The 17,302-nt window shown below is 37.1% G+C and overlaps 1 protein-coding gene across 1 annotated transcript in view; it reads left to right on the top strand.

Annotated features, from left to right (window-relative positions):
* ABCC4 (ATP binding cassette subfamily C member 4) overlaps positions 1-17,302 on the top strand; it is a 286,747-nt gene that overhangs the window by 206,518 nt on the left and 62,927 nt on the right. Inside the window, exons 21-22 of the mRNA XM_036757037.1 lie at positions 12,627-12,777; positions 15,622-15,741. Coding sequence (XP_036612932.1) covers positions 12,627-12,777; positions 15,622-15,741 — 271 coding nt within the window. The remainder of the gene's footprint in view (positions 1-12,626; positions 12,778-15,621; positions 15,742-17,302) is intronic.

The following is a 17,302-nucleotide window of genomic DNA, read 5'->3' as shown; positions in this document are numbered from 1 at the left end:
TTGTACTATTTCTTGGCTCCGTAAACGGTGTACTAACATACCTCTTTTGCCACAACCCCTTTAATGATGACTATGCCTTATCTTTGCCAGTTTTATAGGATGTGAGGTATAACCTCCAAGTTGTTTTGATTTATATTTCTTTGATTATTTATGATTCAGAACATTTTTTTCACATGGTTGCTAATAGCTTCAAATTATTTTTTTGAGCAATGTCTGTTAAGGTAATTTTATACTTAGTCAACAAATACTTAGTGCCTAGTACACATTGTTAAGGGGGCAATAAAGAATGATATCTGAAGTGCCTGACTTTTTAAAGTTTACATTCTAGTAGGGGATTTAAGACATTTAAAACCCAGACAGCTTCTAGGCTTTGAGAGAAGTTGATGTCTTCGTTGAATTCTCGCTGTGGCCCAAAAGTTTGTACCAGTTAATGTCTATAAAAAAGGCTACAACCTACGGACTGCACCAGGTGACTGCAAAAACCAAAACTCCAAGCACTAGAAGAAAAAAGCAGTACAAAGTATACCCCCAATTTGCCTTCTCTTGTGCCTGTAAAAACAACATTTTAAAAGTCTCCTTACTGCTCTCTTTAACCCTGGGACCATGGGCTTACTGAGTGATTAGAAGAGAACAGAAAAAGAAGAACTTGATGTGAAAAAGATGGGAGGACAATTTAGGACACAAGGGGGAAGGAAAGGGAATAAGCATTTACAAAGAGCCTACTATGCCTACTGTGCTGAATGCTTTATAAATATTATCTCACTTGATCACAAGGGTCCAGGTATAGAACAGATTTGTGTAGATCCTATTTAAAATTTAATTCAATTTTTTTAAACAAATGATTAGCACTCCACAGACTTCTGGTTTCACATAGTTTTCACGTATGGGTGAGGCTCAAAAGAAATAGCAGTGATAAGGGAGAGGGGGCCCAAGGTGAGACCTATAAAGCTCACAGGTGTGGAAAAGATGGAGCTGACCTCCAGACACCCCAGAATGTACCAGGTGCTCAGTAGGCACATACCTTGCCCTAGCTGACTTCCAGTGATACCAAAGGGGGAAAGCCCTTACGTACCTATATTGAAAAGCCCGTATAGACCTCCGTAGTCTCTGTTGGCTCTGCAAAACTTTTTGTTTGCTTTGGTTTTATTTATCTTACTGTGTTTTAATGCACTTGAAGAAGAATACAGCCTCATAAAATCTGTTGCATATGTCCCTTGACCCTCACTCCTCCCCAGTTCTGCCAGGCTGGAGATCTTCTGCTCAGTGCTTGGGCTGGCATTCAAGGCTATAATGTCTTACACAATGCCCCTCCTCATACTGTATATCCTAGCAAAACTTATTTTTACATATGTCTGACTTTCCCAGCCCTATACTTTCCCCCGCACTGCTACCTTTACATAGAATTCCCTTGTTTCTTCCCTTCCCTCCAGCTTGTTCAGTTCCCATCTATCCTTTGAAACTGATCTGAAATGCCGCATCTTTGTAGAACACTTAATAATGGTAATAGTAAATTACAAAAAGTGCTTTAAGGTTTACAAAATACTCTTTTTTTATCTGAACCTCACAAGTCCAGGTCTGTGAGCTCTTATCTAAATTTTACAGTTGATAACATTGAGACTGACAGAAGTTGAATAAATATCCAAGGTAGGATTAGAATTCAAATCTTTCTAGGTCCAGTGTTTTGTCTGCTAGACCTGGAAGGAGCCTTCCCTGATTGACACCCCCCCCCCCAGTAGATAATACAAGCAGCTGGTGATCCATTGAGTAGAGTGACAGGCCAGGAATCAGGAAGATGTGAATTCAAATTTGGCCTCAGACAACTTACTACCTTTAAATCACTTAGCTATTGTCTGCCTCAGTTTCCTCAACTGTAAAATGTAAAAAAAACTGTAAAATATAATAATAGCACCTACCTCACAGGGTTGTTGTGAAGGTCAAATGAGATAATATTTGTAAAAAAAACATGCTAAGGACAGTCCCTGGCACAGAGTAGGTGCTTTATAAATACTTATCCCCTCCCTTTTTACCCTCACACTTCACATAGCACTTTGTAACCTTCCTGCGACACCCCACATCGAGTATTATTTAGTACTACAAATAGTTTATGCCACATTCCCTATTCAATTATAAAGCTTGAATGCATGGACCATATTTTGTCCTTTGTTTCTCTGCCATTGCCTACAAGGGAGCCTGGGAATGTGCTTACACACAGTAGTGACTTAATAAATATTTATGGAATTGAATTGAACCGAACTGAACTGAATTGAGTTCAAGCAATGTGAAAGCTGGAAGGTCAACATTCTCATTTTCCTGATGAGGAAACTTCGGTCTATAGACCCCAAGTGACTTAACTGAGCCCACCCAGCAATTTCATGACAAAATTAGGTCTTGAACCCAGATATCTTAGATGCAAGTCTGATGCTTTTGATTATAACATTTTGTTGTTTCAGGTGATCTATGTTTTAATCACTTCCAGAATTCCCAATTATCTTTAGTGAAACTGTAATATGAACCAGCTATAATATTCTACCCAGTATTCATTTATTTAAGAGATAATTTCATATTATCTCATGTTTTTTCCATAATCATTATGCATAAGAATCTAACAAGCACGTACATCAGTAAACAACTTGCTGATTAAAAGCTGTGCACCAAGTTTTGTTTTTGTTTTTTTTAATCCCTGAATCATAAGTAAAATCTTTCCTTGTTTTCTTGCCCAAGATGTGAAATCCTACTTTGTTTATAAGCACATAAGTCATATCTACAGCATAATCAATAGTTTAAGGCAATCTGGAAGATTTATACTTATCACAACTTGGAACAGAATTGTTAAGAGTCTGACTGACAGCAGAATTAAAAGATTCCTAGCTCCTACGAAGTATTAGAAATCTTAATGACCATGATTTTATTTTATTAAATAAAGTAGACAGTTTTCAGCACAAAACTGTCCCCTGATTGAGTGAATTCAGCCCTCAAATATCTTTTTCACCTCTCTACTATATACAATCAAAGGCTGGGGGAGGAAGGGTAACAGGATAATCTGCAAACATGGATGTTATGTTTGCATAGAAGAATACATTTTGCTTCTAAGTACAAATAAGTAATGGATTTCAGAGCCGAGAATCAGAAGAATTAACAGAATCATAGAATTTCAGACTTAGAAGGGACACTAATCTAGTAGGTTCTTAATCTGAGGTCCATAAGCTTCTTTTATGATTATTTTGATAGCTGTATTTCCTATCCATTTTATTTTAAGTTTAAAATATTTAAAAATTATAGAAATATTTAAATTTTGAAATATTATTCTGCGGAGTCTGTAAGCTTCACCAGACTGCCTAAGGGATCCATGATACCAAAAAAAAGGTTAAGAACTTTTATCAGAGAAGCTAGGTGGCTCAGTGAGTAGAGCACTGGCCCCGGAGTCAGGAGGACCTGAATTCAAATCCGGCCTCAGACACTGGACACGCTAGCTGTGTGACCTTGGGCAAGTCACTTAACCCCAATTGCCCTGCCTCCAAAAAACAAGCAAACAAGAACCTTTATCTAGTCTAACCTTTGCTTCCCTTTCCCTAATAATAATAATAGCATTATAGAACTTAAAGGTTTGCAGATCATTTTACATAAATTTAGCTTATTTTATATTCACAACAACTCTTAGGTGCTATGATTATTTACCCCTTTGAAGATGAAGAAACTAAGGCTGAGGTTTAAGTGACTTACTCAGCATCACACAGCAAACAAGTGTCTGAGGCAAATTTGAACCCAGATCTTCTTGATTCTAAGTCCACAACTCCATTCTACAACCGATCTTTTTAGAACCCCTACAACACACCTGACAGTTTTTGGTTCTAATACTCCAATGAGGTAGCTCCCATTTATCTCTTAAGGCAGAGACCATTCCACCTTTGACAGCTTTAATTATTGGGAGGATTTTCCCAACGTCGAGCTTAAATTTGCTATTTTGCATGTTCTCTCCATTGCTTGTAGTTCTGCCTTCTGTGGCCAGTCAGAACCAATTTCATTCCTTTTCTACATGACAGCCCTTCCTATACTTAAAGACAAATATCATGTCCCCTCTGAGCCTCCTCAAGGCCCACACCACCAGTTTCTTCAACTGATCCATAAATGGTATGGATTATAGGACTAATGCCATTCTGGTTGCTTTCCTAAACATTCTCCAATTTAGAAATGTTCTTCTTAAACTAGGGCTTGTTAACTTTTTCAGTATCGTGGACCTCCATTGCAGTCTTGTAAAGCTTATAGACCTCTTCTCAGAATCATGTTTTTTAAATACATAAAATTACAAAGGAATTCAATTATGTTGAAATGCGATTATGAATTTTTTAAAAAAGTTTATGAGGGGAAGCTGGGTGGCACAGTAGATATATAGCAGTGGCTCTGGAGTCAGGTGGACCTGAGTTCAAATGTGACCTCAGACACTTACTGGCTGTGTGACCTTGGGAAGGTCACTTAACCATGATTATCTCCAAAAAAAAAAAAAACAGTTTAAGAATACAGAGTAAGAACTCTTGTAGAGCTTAGACACATTTTTTTTTCAAATGTTGTCTAACCACACCAGGCTCTCTGATAAGCACTGGAAATGCTAAGAAAGACAGTCCTTGCACTAAAATAGACTAAATACTGGTGGGAGGAGACAGTACCTACAAAGGAGCTAAAAAAAGGGTAAGATTCTGGAGCACACTGGAAACAAAAGGTCGAGAAGTAATCTGGGAAAGTCATGAGCTGAACTGGGTTGCAAATGAGCGTGACTAGCATGGATTTTTCCTCATGTGGAGGTTTGGGACCTAATTCACCAATCAGAGCAGGAGACTTTAGAAGAGACGGTATCATCAGAATGAGGAAATCAGTCCTCTGGAGCAGAGACAGAGAAGTAGTCTAAGGAGATATGGGCTAAACCGCATTTGGAGTGAGCATATAGCCCATGTTGATACTTCTTCAGATGGAAGGTTATGGATGAGCTCACCAGTCAGAGGAAGAGATTGTGGAGGTAGAGGTGTTGATCATATTTTCGCCATCACATCCTTACTTGTTGAACCTATGATTCTCATCTCAATTCAAGATTACATGTATTTTTTTGGCCATCTTTTCTCTTGGTTTGCTCATTGAGTCATCAGAATCTTTTCGGATCTAATCGCTGTCTTCCAGGGTTATCTATCCTTTCTAACTTTATGTCATCTGAAATGTGATAAGAATACAGACCGTGCATGGCATTTGTAGTAAAGCCTGGGATATTTTATTTACACTTAAATTTCTGTGAGAGAGGATGAGAACAATAAGTTTGTCCTGATAACTTGACGTCCGTGTGAAATACAGCCATGGTTTTTTGGCAAGCTTACTAAATAAGTCACCGAGAAATTTCATCAGTATTTCAGTGAATGTATGATTTCATCATTATTGGTCTTACCTTTAGATTACAGCCTTTTCATAGCTTATCATCCTGTGTGATTCTTACCTACATCTTCCCCTAGATTTTCCAAAAATCCTTTAGATCTTTTAACATTTGTTGAGTACCAATTCCACAGCTCTCTACTATACCTGAATTTCCCTGTGGAACTGGTCTGTGTCCCTTTCTGATCACACATTTTTTATGCTGTCTTTTACACTGTTTATTTAGTGTGAGTCATCATCAGCAATGCGCTTCAGTCTGTTTCTGCCCCCCTAAAATCTCTCCATTACCTTTTAGGTCACCTCAATTTTGATTCTTTAGAGATTCTGCTTTTTCATTATTAACAACCAACATAGTCTCACCAGAATATTTACATTAAAGAGATAGGCTGCTGTGTCAAAGCAATTTATGATGATTAGAAAACAATTAGGGAGTAAGGACATGGAGGTAAACTATGGATTTATGATCTTTTTTTGTATCATGGGCCCATTTGGCTATCTGGTGAAACCTATTGACCTCTTCTCAGGACAATGTTTTAAATAAACAAAAGATAGAAATAATTAAAAAAGGAAAATAGTTGAAATGCATTTATCAATACGTTTCTCATATATATACACATATATGTATAATATTTTATTTTTCCCCAATTACATATTAAAGCAATTTTTAACATTTGGGTGTTTTTTAAGTTTTGAGTTCCAAATTCTATCCTTCCATCCCTCCCTCCCCTGCCCCTTCCCTGAGATAGTAAGCAAACAAATACAGGTCATACTTGTGCAATCACGTAAAATACTTCCATGTTAATCATTTTGTACAGGAAGACTTGAATAAAAGAAAAAGAATGAAGGAAAGTGAAAAATAATATGCTTCAGTCTGTATTCAAGCTCTATCAGTTCTTTCTCTGGAGGTGAATAGTGTGTTTGGGATTGTCTTAGATCTTTGTATTGCCAAGAATAACTAAGTCATTCACCGTTCTTTATCACACAATATTGCTATTACTTTGTACAACTGTTCTCCTGGTTCTGCTCACTTCACGTTGTATTAGTTCATGTAAGTCTTTGCAGGTTTTTTCTGAAATCATCCTGCTTGTCATTTCTTATAGCACAATAATATTTCATCACGATCATATAACACAGCTTGTTTAGCCATTCTCCAGTTGATGGGCATCTCTTCGATTTCCAGTTCTTAGCCACTGCAAAAAGAACTGCTATATTTTTATACAAATAGGTTCTTTTCCCTTTTAAAACAAGTTCACAGGCTAAGAATCTTTGACCTAACCTTTTGTCCTAGTTTGACAATAGCAAAGAAGTAATGGTGATGACAGCTTGGCCTTCATAGGACTGGACATTAGGTTTCAAATATCAAGTTAGGTATAATGGCATGGTGGCTCAAGAATACAAACTCTGAGGGGAAGAACTGTTTACTGTTGTAGGAAATCTGAAAATGCTTGCCTTCTTTCCCTTTACTGTGTGTTTTTTTAACCAAATATACCATTGGTACACATATAGACCATTATCATAAAATTTCATGACAGTAACAAAGGAGAGAAATAAAGGAAGACAAACAATTGAAAGCATGTTCGTTGTACATGCTTGAGTCATGCCAATATAATAAAAAGGACAATAATATTTCAATTCGCCAATTTAGTGCTATACCACTGAAACTGTCAAGGAGCTTATAGAACAAGACAAAATAATAACATCCATTTGGCATAATGAAGGGTCTAGAATAAAAATGTAAAACTAGAAGTCACTTATACTTATCTAGTATGAGCAAGACCCAGAAGGAACTGAACAGAGTAGTGTTTAATGAAACCAACAACACAAACCATTTGGTGAAACATTCCTATTTGGCTAGACAGTTTGGCAGAAAATAAGTTCATACCACAATCTTATGCCATATACCACAATAAGTTCTAAATCAGCACACAACTTAAATTTGTAGTGCTTTACACAATAACTCATTTGTTTCTTACAGCAGCCTTGTGAGAGGGTTGCTATTATTTTCCCTAGCTAGTAATTCTCTAAGGCAGAAGTCAGACTCGAGTCTTCTTAATTCTGAGTCCCAGTCTCCATCTATTGCATCACCTAACTGCCTAGATAAAAAATTTCATTCTAAAAAATAAACATAGGAGATCAGATGGTGGTACCCTTCAAAACTAGACTGAGAAATATTGATAAAGAGGAAAGAAATAATCATAAAGATAAGTTAGACAGTTTTAATTGCATGGAATTTTAAAAAAAAACAAAACCTTTTGCCCAAAGAAAATCAGTACAGCTAGAACAAGAAGAGAAATAACCTTTGCTCTAAATATCTAAAATGTAAGTTTGATACCCAGTATTGTAGAGTATTTGCATAAATATATGATATGTCACCATGCGTACCTAAGACAAAAATGAAGTGAAGAGCTGGTTATGTCTTAGTTGGACATGGGCATCATTCCAGCCTGAAAGCTTACTTTCCTTCCTTTACCCTTATTCTTGCTAATAAGCAAATGTAATTATTGAGGGCTTTTGTTGTTGTTATATATGTGTTTGCTTGCTTGTTTTTGAAGTATTCCGTTTGCTTTTGTGAGCAAGTAGACCTGGGTTATAATGTACCACCTTTCTTCCATGGTCCAGTAGAGAGAGACAATAGAATTTCTCATTAACTATATTATAAAAACAGTTGTCTCGCTGTACTACGATATTGCTCGTATGGCAGAGTTTTAGTTGTTGTTTATTTCCCTACGTGGTTGTAATGATGGATGGACAAGCTAAAATTCTAGGTATTAAAGAGTCAAGGATCCACAAAAGAAAATATGCTTTGGTTCTCACAAAGTTGCTCATTGGTGGCTTCCCTAAAGTAGAATGGCAGAAAGAGATAGACGAAACCTCAGAAATTTTATAGCCCAACACATAAGAACCAACAAGGATCATCCAGCTTCCAGTTTGAAGATGTCTATTGTGTGAGAACCTACCATGTCCCAAGGCAGCCCATCCAAGTTTTGGACAGGTTTATTGTTAGAAATGTTTATATAAAGCTGAAATTTTTCTCTCTATAACTTTTACTCATTGGTTCTGTTCTATGGGGTCAACCTCCCCCTCAAACAAAACCTAATCACTGTTCCTTGTGAAGACCTTTCAAATACTTTGAATAAATATTTTTGTCAATTTTAATGTCCGCTCCCCAGTAAGAACCCCAAATTCTTTCAATAGATCCCCTTACGTTATGGTTTCCTAGTTGCCCTCTGCTGGATGTGCCCCAGATTACCAGACTGTAGCTGCTGTACATAAGGGATTTTATTTTGTTTTCATTAGGTTAGTAGTTTTCACAGAGAGGTCTCTGCTTATCTGTACTCTATTCAGTTTGGTTTATAAAAGCAAGTACTTTGCCTTTCTGAAGAGTCATCTCACAAGTCTTTGACTACTTCTAGACAGTAAATCTCTTGGAAAATATTAGAGGTAAGGCCTTTGATCTCAGAGTAACTATTCCCATCTATAGCATGTTTTATGACATGTTTTTCTTTCTCACTTTTCTCGTAACAGTGCTGAGAAGTAGCCTGTAGAAGTCTTATCATTCCCATTTTACAGATGAGAGGTCTAGATCAAACCACTTCATTGGCATGAGATGGGATTCAAACCCTCATATTCTGAATCTGCAGACTCTTAGACCCACCTCTTACAGTATTTGATTTTCTTCAAAATGCAGCTCAACTGCTTCCATCTTAATGAAGCTATTCCTTCAGAAGTATGCAGCTACCCATTTGTCTATGCCCCATATCACCTACGTTTTTTTGTACATATTGTGAATATAGTTATGTAGGTGTAAATGTAACCTCCCCACTCCTATCCATTGCGAAATTTTGAAGGCAGTCCCTGTTTCTCTTCTGTCTCTGTGCACCAGGCACAGAGTTAAGTACATTGTTAATTAATAATAAATGCTGACTAGCTGGTGCTTTTTTTTTTCCAGTGACCATACTTGTACCATATAGTCTAATAGTGACTCTTAGGAACATGTCTGAATCATCTGGGTCGTGTGGATCTATTGTCATTTTAATAGTCTTTGCAGCATCTAATGAGTATAACTTGGATTCTGGCCTAAGGGATTTTCCATTGTTAGACAAGTAGCCTGGAAATTAAGGGCTCTTAAGAGTCAGTGGGGAGCTTGATTATATAACTTGAGAGAGGAGAAGATGAGATTTGTTTCAAGAAAGCAGTCTTTGGGTGGTTGGGCAGATAATTTTATCAAAATCCCTTGTCTTTTACAGTTCTGTTTTGTTTTGTTCCCTCAGAGTATATGTGAGTAGCTAGCAGTGAATATGTTATTTGCCTCACTTCATCTATCTTCTACCTTTAAATGCTAGAATAAAGTCCTGCATAATTTTGTTTACTTCTTTCCTGGGGGTAACTTGCTCAAATCTGGACCCTTGAAAAGGATCTAGTTTTGACCTAATTTTTTTTTCTCCTAGGTGTCAAAAAAGGGCAATTTCCTACTTATATACTACTTTGCCTGAGGCTTTGGCTAGATATTATTATATAACCTCCCGGGTACTCCTTTTCATCCAAAGGGGTCAGAAGTTTTATTGTTTTGCCCAGTTAAGACACGCATTAAGAATGGTCTTACAGTGAGTAGAGCACCTGCCCTGGAGTCAGGAGAACCTGAGTTCAAATCTGACCTCAGACACGTGACACACACTTACTAGCTGTGTGACCTTGGGCAAGTCACTTAACCCCAATTGCCCTGTCTTCCCCCCTCCAAAAAGCAAACAAACAAACAAAAAAAAATGGTCTTAAATTAAGCCTAGAAAGGAACGCCCGAACCAAGAGTTACTAGACCTGAATTCTAATTCTCCCACTAACTTTGGGCAAGTCTCTTAATTTCTTGGTGCCTTACTTTCTCATCTGCAAAATGTAGACTGAAATCCATGCCCTCTTATTTAGAAGAATTGTTGTAAGGAGCAAATGAGGTAATGGATCAGTACAGCCTGTAGGTACCCAGCCACATACTTATTGACCCAGTAAGACCTTTGTCTCATTTTGTTTGTTTGTTTGGTTTGGTTTGGTTTTTAAAGACAGCAGATTCAGTACTGCCATCTATCTCCATAAGATATTAGGGAATAGGAGTCCAGGAAACTGGTACTTAGCTATTCAGTGTGTAGCAAAATTTCACCTTTATGATTCAGAGTCTGCCAGGCCACCCCTCTATGTCCGTTACTCCTCATCCACATTGGTTGTTGGTCGATGGACTTATTTCTGGCCCTCACCCTTCTATACAATGCCATGATTAATGTTTGTTGGATTAAAACTAATTGAAATAGATTGAGAGCCCCAGCTCTAAGTCCCAGATCTGTCCTCTGTCCTCTTTGGGAAAAAGAAACTGAACAAAAAAACTACACTGGTAGTTTCCAACTTTCTCTTTGAATATGATGGCCCATTTTTTAACTTGCAGATTAACTTGAGAAAATACATGATAAAAACCTGCTGGGAATTCAGTAATAGTTATACAGGTGTACCTTGGAGATATCGTGGGTATAAAGCAAATACTGCAATAAAGTGAGTCACACAAATTTTCTGGTTTCCCATTGCATATAAAAGTTATGTTTACACTATACTATAGTCTATTAAGTGTGCAGTAGTATCATGTCTAAACAAACAATATATGTACCTTAATTTAGAAAAAACTGCTAAAAATGCTAATCATCATCACAGCCTTCAGCAAGTTCCAATCTTTTTGTTGGTGGAGGGTCTTGCCTCAATGTCGATGATCAGGGTGATGGGTGCTGAAGGTAGGAGTGGGTGTGGCGATTTCTTAAAATAAGACATCACTGAAGTTTGCCACATTGATTAACTGTTCCTTTTATGAAAGATTTCTCATTGCTTGTAGCATGCGATGCTGTTTGATAGCATTTTACCTGCATTAGAGCTTCTTTCAAAATTAGAGTTAGTCCTCTCATATTATGCCATGACTTTATCAACTAATTTTATGTAATATTTTTCAATATTATTGTGTCTTACGGAATAGGGAGGCCTGAGGAGAGGGAGAGAGACCAGGGAATGGCTGGTAGATAAAGTAGTCAGAACACACAAAACATTTAGTAATTAAGTTTGCCAGCTTATATGGGCATGGTTTGTGCTGCCTCAAAACAGTTACGATAATAACATCAAGGATCACTGAAAAAGTTTGAAATATTGTGAGAATAACCAAAATGTGGCGTGGAAACATGATGTGAGCAGATACTTTTGGAAAAATGGCACCTATAGACTTGGTTGACACGGTGTTGCCACAAACCTTCAGTTTGTTAAAAAATAAATAAATAACACATACACACAATATCTACAAAGCACAATAAAAGGATCTATGCCTGTACTTTACTGAAAGTAAATCAATTTATATGTTCATTTTTATCTTATTCATCATAAGAATATACTCAAGAATTCGAGACATAATAATTGCTTATTATACTGGCTCATATTGTGCGACTCTTTGGTCCTAAATAAGGATCAAAATTACAGTGCTTAGTATGCGTATGGATTTGTGGAACCCTTAAAATAACCTACAGCTCCCTTCAATCCTTATTCTACGATAATAATGGCAATTATTATTATTGTTGTTAATAGCTAACATTTATGTAGCGCCTAGCTATGTGTGATGCACCGTGCTCAGCACCTTCCAAATGTTATTTCACAATGGTTAGGCACCACTACCCTACACCTTTTGCCTTTAATTTGTTTGTTATTCAGTCATGCCTGACTCTTCGTGACCTCATTTGGGGTTTTCTTGGCAAAGATACTGGAATGGTTTGCCATTTCCTTCTCTGGCTCATTTTATAGATGAGGAAACTGAGACTAACAGGATTAAGTGACTTGCCTAGGGTCACATGCCTAGTAAATGTCTGAGGCCAGATTTGAACTCAGGAATGACAAATCTTCCAGACTATAGGCCGGGCACTCTATCCCACTCTATGCCACCTAGCTGTCCAAATTTTACAAAACTTTAATTTGTGCTATTTATTATATTTCATAATATACAAGGGTTCATATACAAGATTCACATACAAGAGTTTTCTACTCCTTCTACTTCATCTACTGCCTTTCTGGCAAAGGGATTTTAACAATCCATAGGATGTTAAGTGATGACAATAACTATGGTCCTACATGATAAAATGACCTCCAAAATGATCTTTGTTTCCTTCCAAAGAATTCTTAATAAACAATCACATTTGTTGTTATTGTTTCAGACATTTCTGCAAGTAATTGGCGTGGTAGCTGTGGCTATAGCTGTGATCCCATGGATTGCAATCTCTTTAATCCCACTTCTTATTATTTTCATTTTTTTTCGACGATACTTCTTAGAAACATCAAGAGATGTGAAACGTTTGGAATCTACAAGTGAGTAAGGAAAATCTCAATTAAGATGACCTAATAGAATTGATTTGAGTCTAATCTGTAGTTTAAGTGACATACAGCATTCTGCTTATTTTAACTTGTAAAATTGGTCTTCCCACATGTTCCTTAAAGCCATATTAGTTCATATCACAGAGATAGACAAGGATACTGGTAAGAGAGTTAAGGAATTTCAATGAGCCTGGGATGAGTGAAGAAGTAATGAAGAATATATTCTAAAAAAATAAGCATTTTATTGTGGGTGGGATAAAATTTGGTCAGAACCCTAGGAAGATCAGTGAGGAGAAAGAAAAGAAAGAATAGAGTTGGGCATATAAAGTGTGGTTCACGGGCTAGTCTTATGTCCTAGGCAACTCTTAAGGACTAGAAATCATGGAAGAATTACTGTGTAGGCATTAGCAGAAGTTTCCACAGTAGGAGTTCCTTACATGGATGTCATTTTTAAAAATCCACATATTATACTGTTCCAGTTCATGATAATCAAGCACTTATTGACAAATAGTGTAGAGAATACTATCATTAGCTACCACTTGTTTATAGCAAAAAGTTATCTACTTCCCCTAGATGGTACTGGTCACACTCGATGAACTGGCAAGGCCCAACAGCAAGTTATGTAGCTGGTCATTTTTTATTCATATATCATATCAAAATTATTTGTAAAGCAACCTTCTCAAGAGTATTGCACTGTTTTTTCCATTTTCTGGTTAAAATGCAAAGTGGAATTTCCTAATTTAATATATTTCCTCGTTTGGAAAAAGAAAAAACAGGATGTACTAGGATTTTTTTTAGTCATATGTCATTAAAAGTTCAGAAAGATCTTTCTCCTCCATGTCTAGTTGCAATTATTATGTAGCAGTTGCTAGGCATTAAAGAGAGGCTAGACAGTAAGGAAGTTATTAGCAGTTCTGAGTTTTACCTGGATCAGCATTTAAACATCATATCACTCTTCGTTGGTTTTTCCTCACACTTTAAATGGACCTTGAAAGAATATCACCATAAGAAAGAGAACAGCAGAGAGGGTAAGTTTATAATTTTTATAGTTAGTATAGTAAACTCTCCATTTTTAAATGACTGGGGCTGTGCCATAATATGTATTACCCCATAACTGGGACAATCATAGAAGAAGAAAATAAGGGAATAATCTATAAATAATACATAAATAATAACACATAAATAAAATAAGGGAACACTTATATAAGTCTTTGGCTCATACAGCCTTTTAGCAAAGTTAGCTTATTGTCATTTATGTTATACTAATGGAGAAGCATAATTTTCTTTTTTGTGATTTTCTACATTAGTTAGTCTTCAACCACTACTTATGCAATATTCAAGAATTAGACCCTAAAAGTGATTTAAGTAGTTTCTTCCCTATTCCTTTATGACTTATCATTTGATAAAATCCATACAATTCTGAGCTTCCTTGCAGAGACCCCAAAAGATATGTGTAGATATTCCTTCCCACAAGGCAAATCAGAACACACCTATGATTGCCTGCCATGTGCCATTCTCTTCCTGTCTTCCTAAGTTTGTCACAAGGTGACTGTCCAGAGAGTTGGGGCCCTTTCTTGATTTCTCTTCACATTGCATTGATGTGGGTGGAGCCTAGAGATTATCCTTAGATGGAGACCGTCAGTCTGTCCTTGAAAACTTATTCTTCTTATAAACAACCCAGTATTTTCCTAGACTTCTCTTCTTAGTAAATATACAAGTATAAGGCTAATTAAAACCAGCATTCTGTACTTCTCTCCAAAGTATCAGTTGTTACTCATTCTAGGATAGGACAGTGATGACTGTTTGTGAGATTTTGCTATTGAAAAATAGAGGTCACAACCTGATCTGCTTTGACAAACTCTAGTTATAGTCCCATTGATGAGGGACAATGAAAATTTGTAGCTAAATTGTGCCAGCTTAGTAGCATACTAGAGACCATTGTGCTGAAGGAATGACACTTGTTCAACAGTATTTGGAAAGCAAATCTTTCTTAGAATAGATGAAAGATACAATCTGCCAAGTAACGTGACATCGACTCCCAAGCCAAAATGAATTTCTATAGAAAGGTAGGGTTTTTCATGTTTGTGGGACCTTGCAATTAAGCCTGCATTCCAATACTGAAAATGTGCTAGGAACGTCATGTGCTATGATGAAGACCAACTGACAGCCCCAAATTTCCAGCTATGCAGTCATAAAAGCATTCCCAGGTCTCCTGGAGTTAAAGTTGGGATTCCTGAAAACCATCTCTGCCAAGCAGGTCATGTGAGAACAGAGGCCAGGACAATACCTGGATACCCCTTTCAGAGTGACCTATAAAGAGACTATTCAAGCATAGTATACACAAAGGGGGAGCTCCTCAGATGCACTCGAGTGATGAAAAATTACTCCAACTAGCAAAAGCACCGTTCCAGATGGATTTTAATTTGCCATTGAAGGTCATTTGAACAGCTGTTAGAAGACCAAGACTTTTAATTCCAGATGTTCCAAGTAAAAACTGTTTTGCCCAAAGGTTGAGGAATAGACTAGCAAAATAAACCCTGAAAATAGAGCCAGCTGCCTCTTCATCTTCATTTGCACCCAGAACTATTCTTTGACAGGTTTGATACACAAACTGTCACTTGTTTTAGAAATTACTTTTAGGTTTCTATTCTTACCATATTACTTTAGGCAAGTCACTCAGCCCCCTGATCCTCAGTTTCTTCTCCTGTAAAACGAGGGATTGTACAAAATCATTGCTAAGAAACCTTCCACTTCTCTGGATTCTCTGTCTGGTGGGGCTGAGCAAAAGAACGTGGCATTGTTGTGCCTGAGTGAGCTGTTTCTCTTTTTGCTTTGCAGCTCGGAGCCCGGTATTTTCCCACTTGTCATCGTCTCTTCAAGGGCTTTGGACCATCCGGGCATACAGAGCTGAGCAAAGATTCCAGGAATTATTCGACGCTCATCAGGATCTTCATTCAGGTCTGTACATCTTTGGGAATGTTCTTGCAAAGGATGAATGATTTGCCACCTGTTCAGGTTGTGACCTCCCACCCTGGTGGCCTTCACTCTTCTTAATTTGAAAGCTGACATATTTCCCTTTGTCCTTTTCTTCCTCCTGCTGGCTTTCTTCTCCCTTTTCTGTGCCTTCTTTCCCTCCCTTTCTCTGCCATCCCTCTTCACCTTGATACGCCTTCCTTTCCCTTCTCCTTCACTGTTTTTAATACTATTGTCCATCGTCAAAGTTTTCTTCTTTCCTTCCAATTTCTACCACCCCTTTCCTATTTCTTAGGGTATTAAGAACAGTTTACATCTGTACATTTTTCCTCCTATGAGCTGTGTCAGCTGTTTTCATAGTCACGACAAGCTGTCTTCATATGTAATACATTTCCCTGTAGGAGGCAGCTTCTGAAAAACTAAAGAAGATATATTTAGTCTCTTAGAGAATATTATCTCATTTGATCTCTATGACAAACTTATTATGTTAGGAATCAAGTATTACAATCTCACTCTTAACTTACGAAGAAACTGAAGCTCAGTGAGATGATTTTCCTAAATTAGTAAGTGGAACATCCAGGAACATCCAGAATCTTCCAGTCCTTGACACCCATAACTCTTTTCCGTTGTGCCATACTGTGTCTTGAATACTTGTAGGTTAAATGTATACTGGACATCGTTTTTGCAATCAGTCAATAAACATTTATTAAGTACTTACTGTGTGCCAGGCATCATTGAACCACTTTTGCATTAGGCTCCAGGTCCTGTAGAGGCCTCAAAATGGTGAAAAGTATAACTAAGCCTTTTTTTAAAAAACAATCAGGCTTTAAAGATAACAATTTAGCACCTAAATCTTTTACACACTTCATGTGCCACATACTTTAATCTCTATGTCACTGACTTTCAGTCCTTGACAAAATTTTAAAATATCTGCCAGCCTGGACTTAGTAATCGCTATCCCAAAAGAAAACATTAGGATATGGAAATAAAAATAAATTTTATGTAAACATTCAAACTCCGTTATTTATTTTTTTAAAAAAGGTATATAGATGGTGACATGAAGTGGCCTGATTGGACCTTCAAGTACCCAGTGTATACAGGGTAGTAACAGTGGGTCTAACTGCTTTAGAGCAAACAAAGAACATGAAGATAGGTTCCTCATCCCTGAGAATTTAGATGCAGAACAGGAAGAAGCTTCAAGGCAACTTCTTCCAAAGTGCCGTAATTCATGATGGACACTTTGGGGAAAAAAATTGTTAAGATTAACTCTTGAGATGAACCAAATCTTGGTTTGGATTTTGCATAGTTGTGTAACCATGAGCAAGTCTCTAAGTGACTCTATTCGCCCATCTCCAAAATGCGGATAATAATACTACTTGGTGGTGTTGTGAGACTTAAATAAAACAATGTATGTAAAGTATGTAAAGCATACCTTAAAGCTCTGTATAAATTTGAGTTATTACTGTTATCATTTCTCCACCCCACTCATTTTGTAGGTGAAGAGGCGTGAACTGACTTGCCAAAAATCATGTAGCCAGTGAATGGC

Source organism: Trichosurus vulpecula, chromosome 4, assembly GCF_011100635.1.
Source record: "Trichosurus vulpecula isolate mTriVul1 chromosome 4, mTriVul1.pri, whole genome shotgun sequence".
Taxonomy (NCBI): Eukaryota; Metazoa; Chordata; class Mammalia; order Diprotodontia; family Phalangeridae; genus Trichosurus; species Trichosurus vulpecula.
The sequence above is the reverse complement of the archived record's forward strand: the minus strand, read 5'-3'. Positions and strand labels throughout refer to the sequence as shown.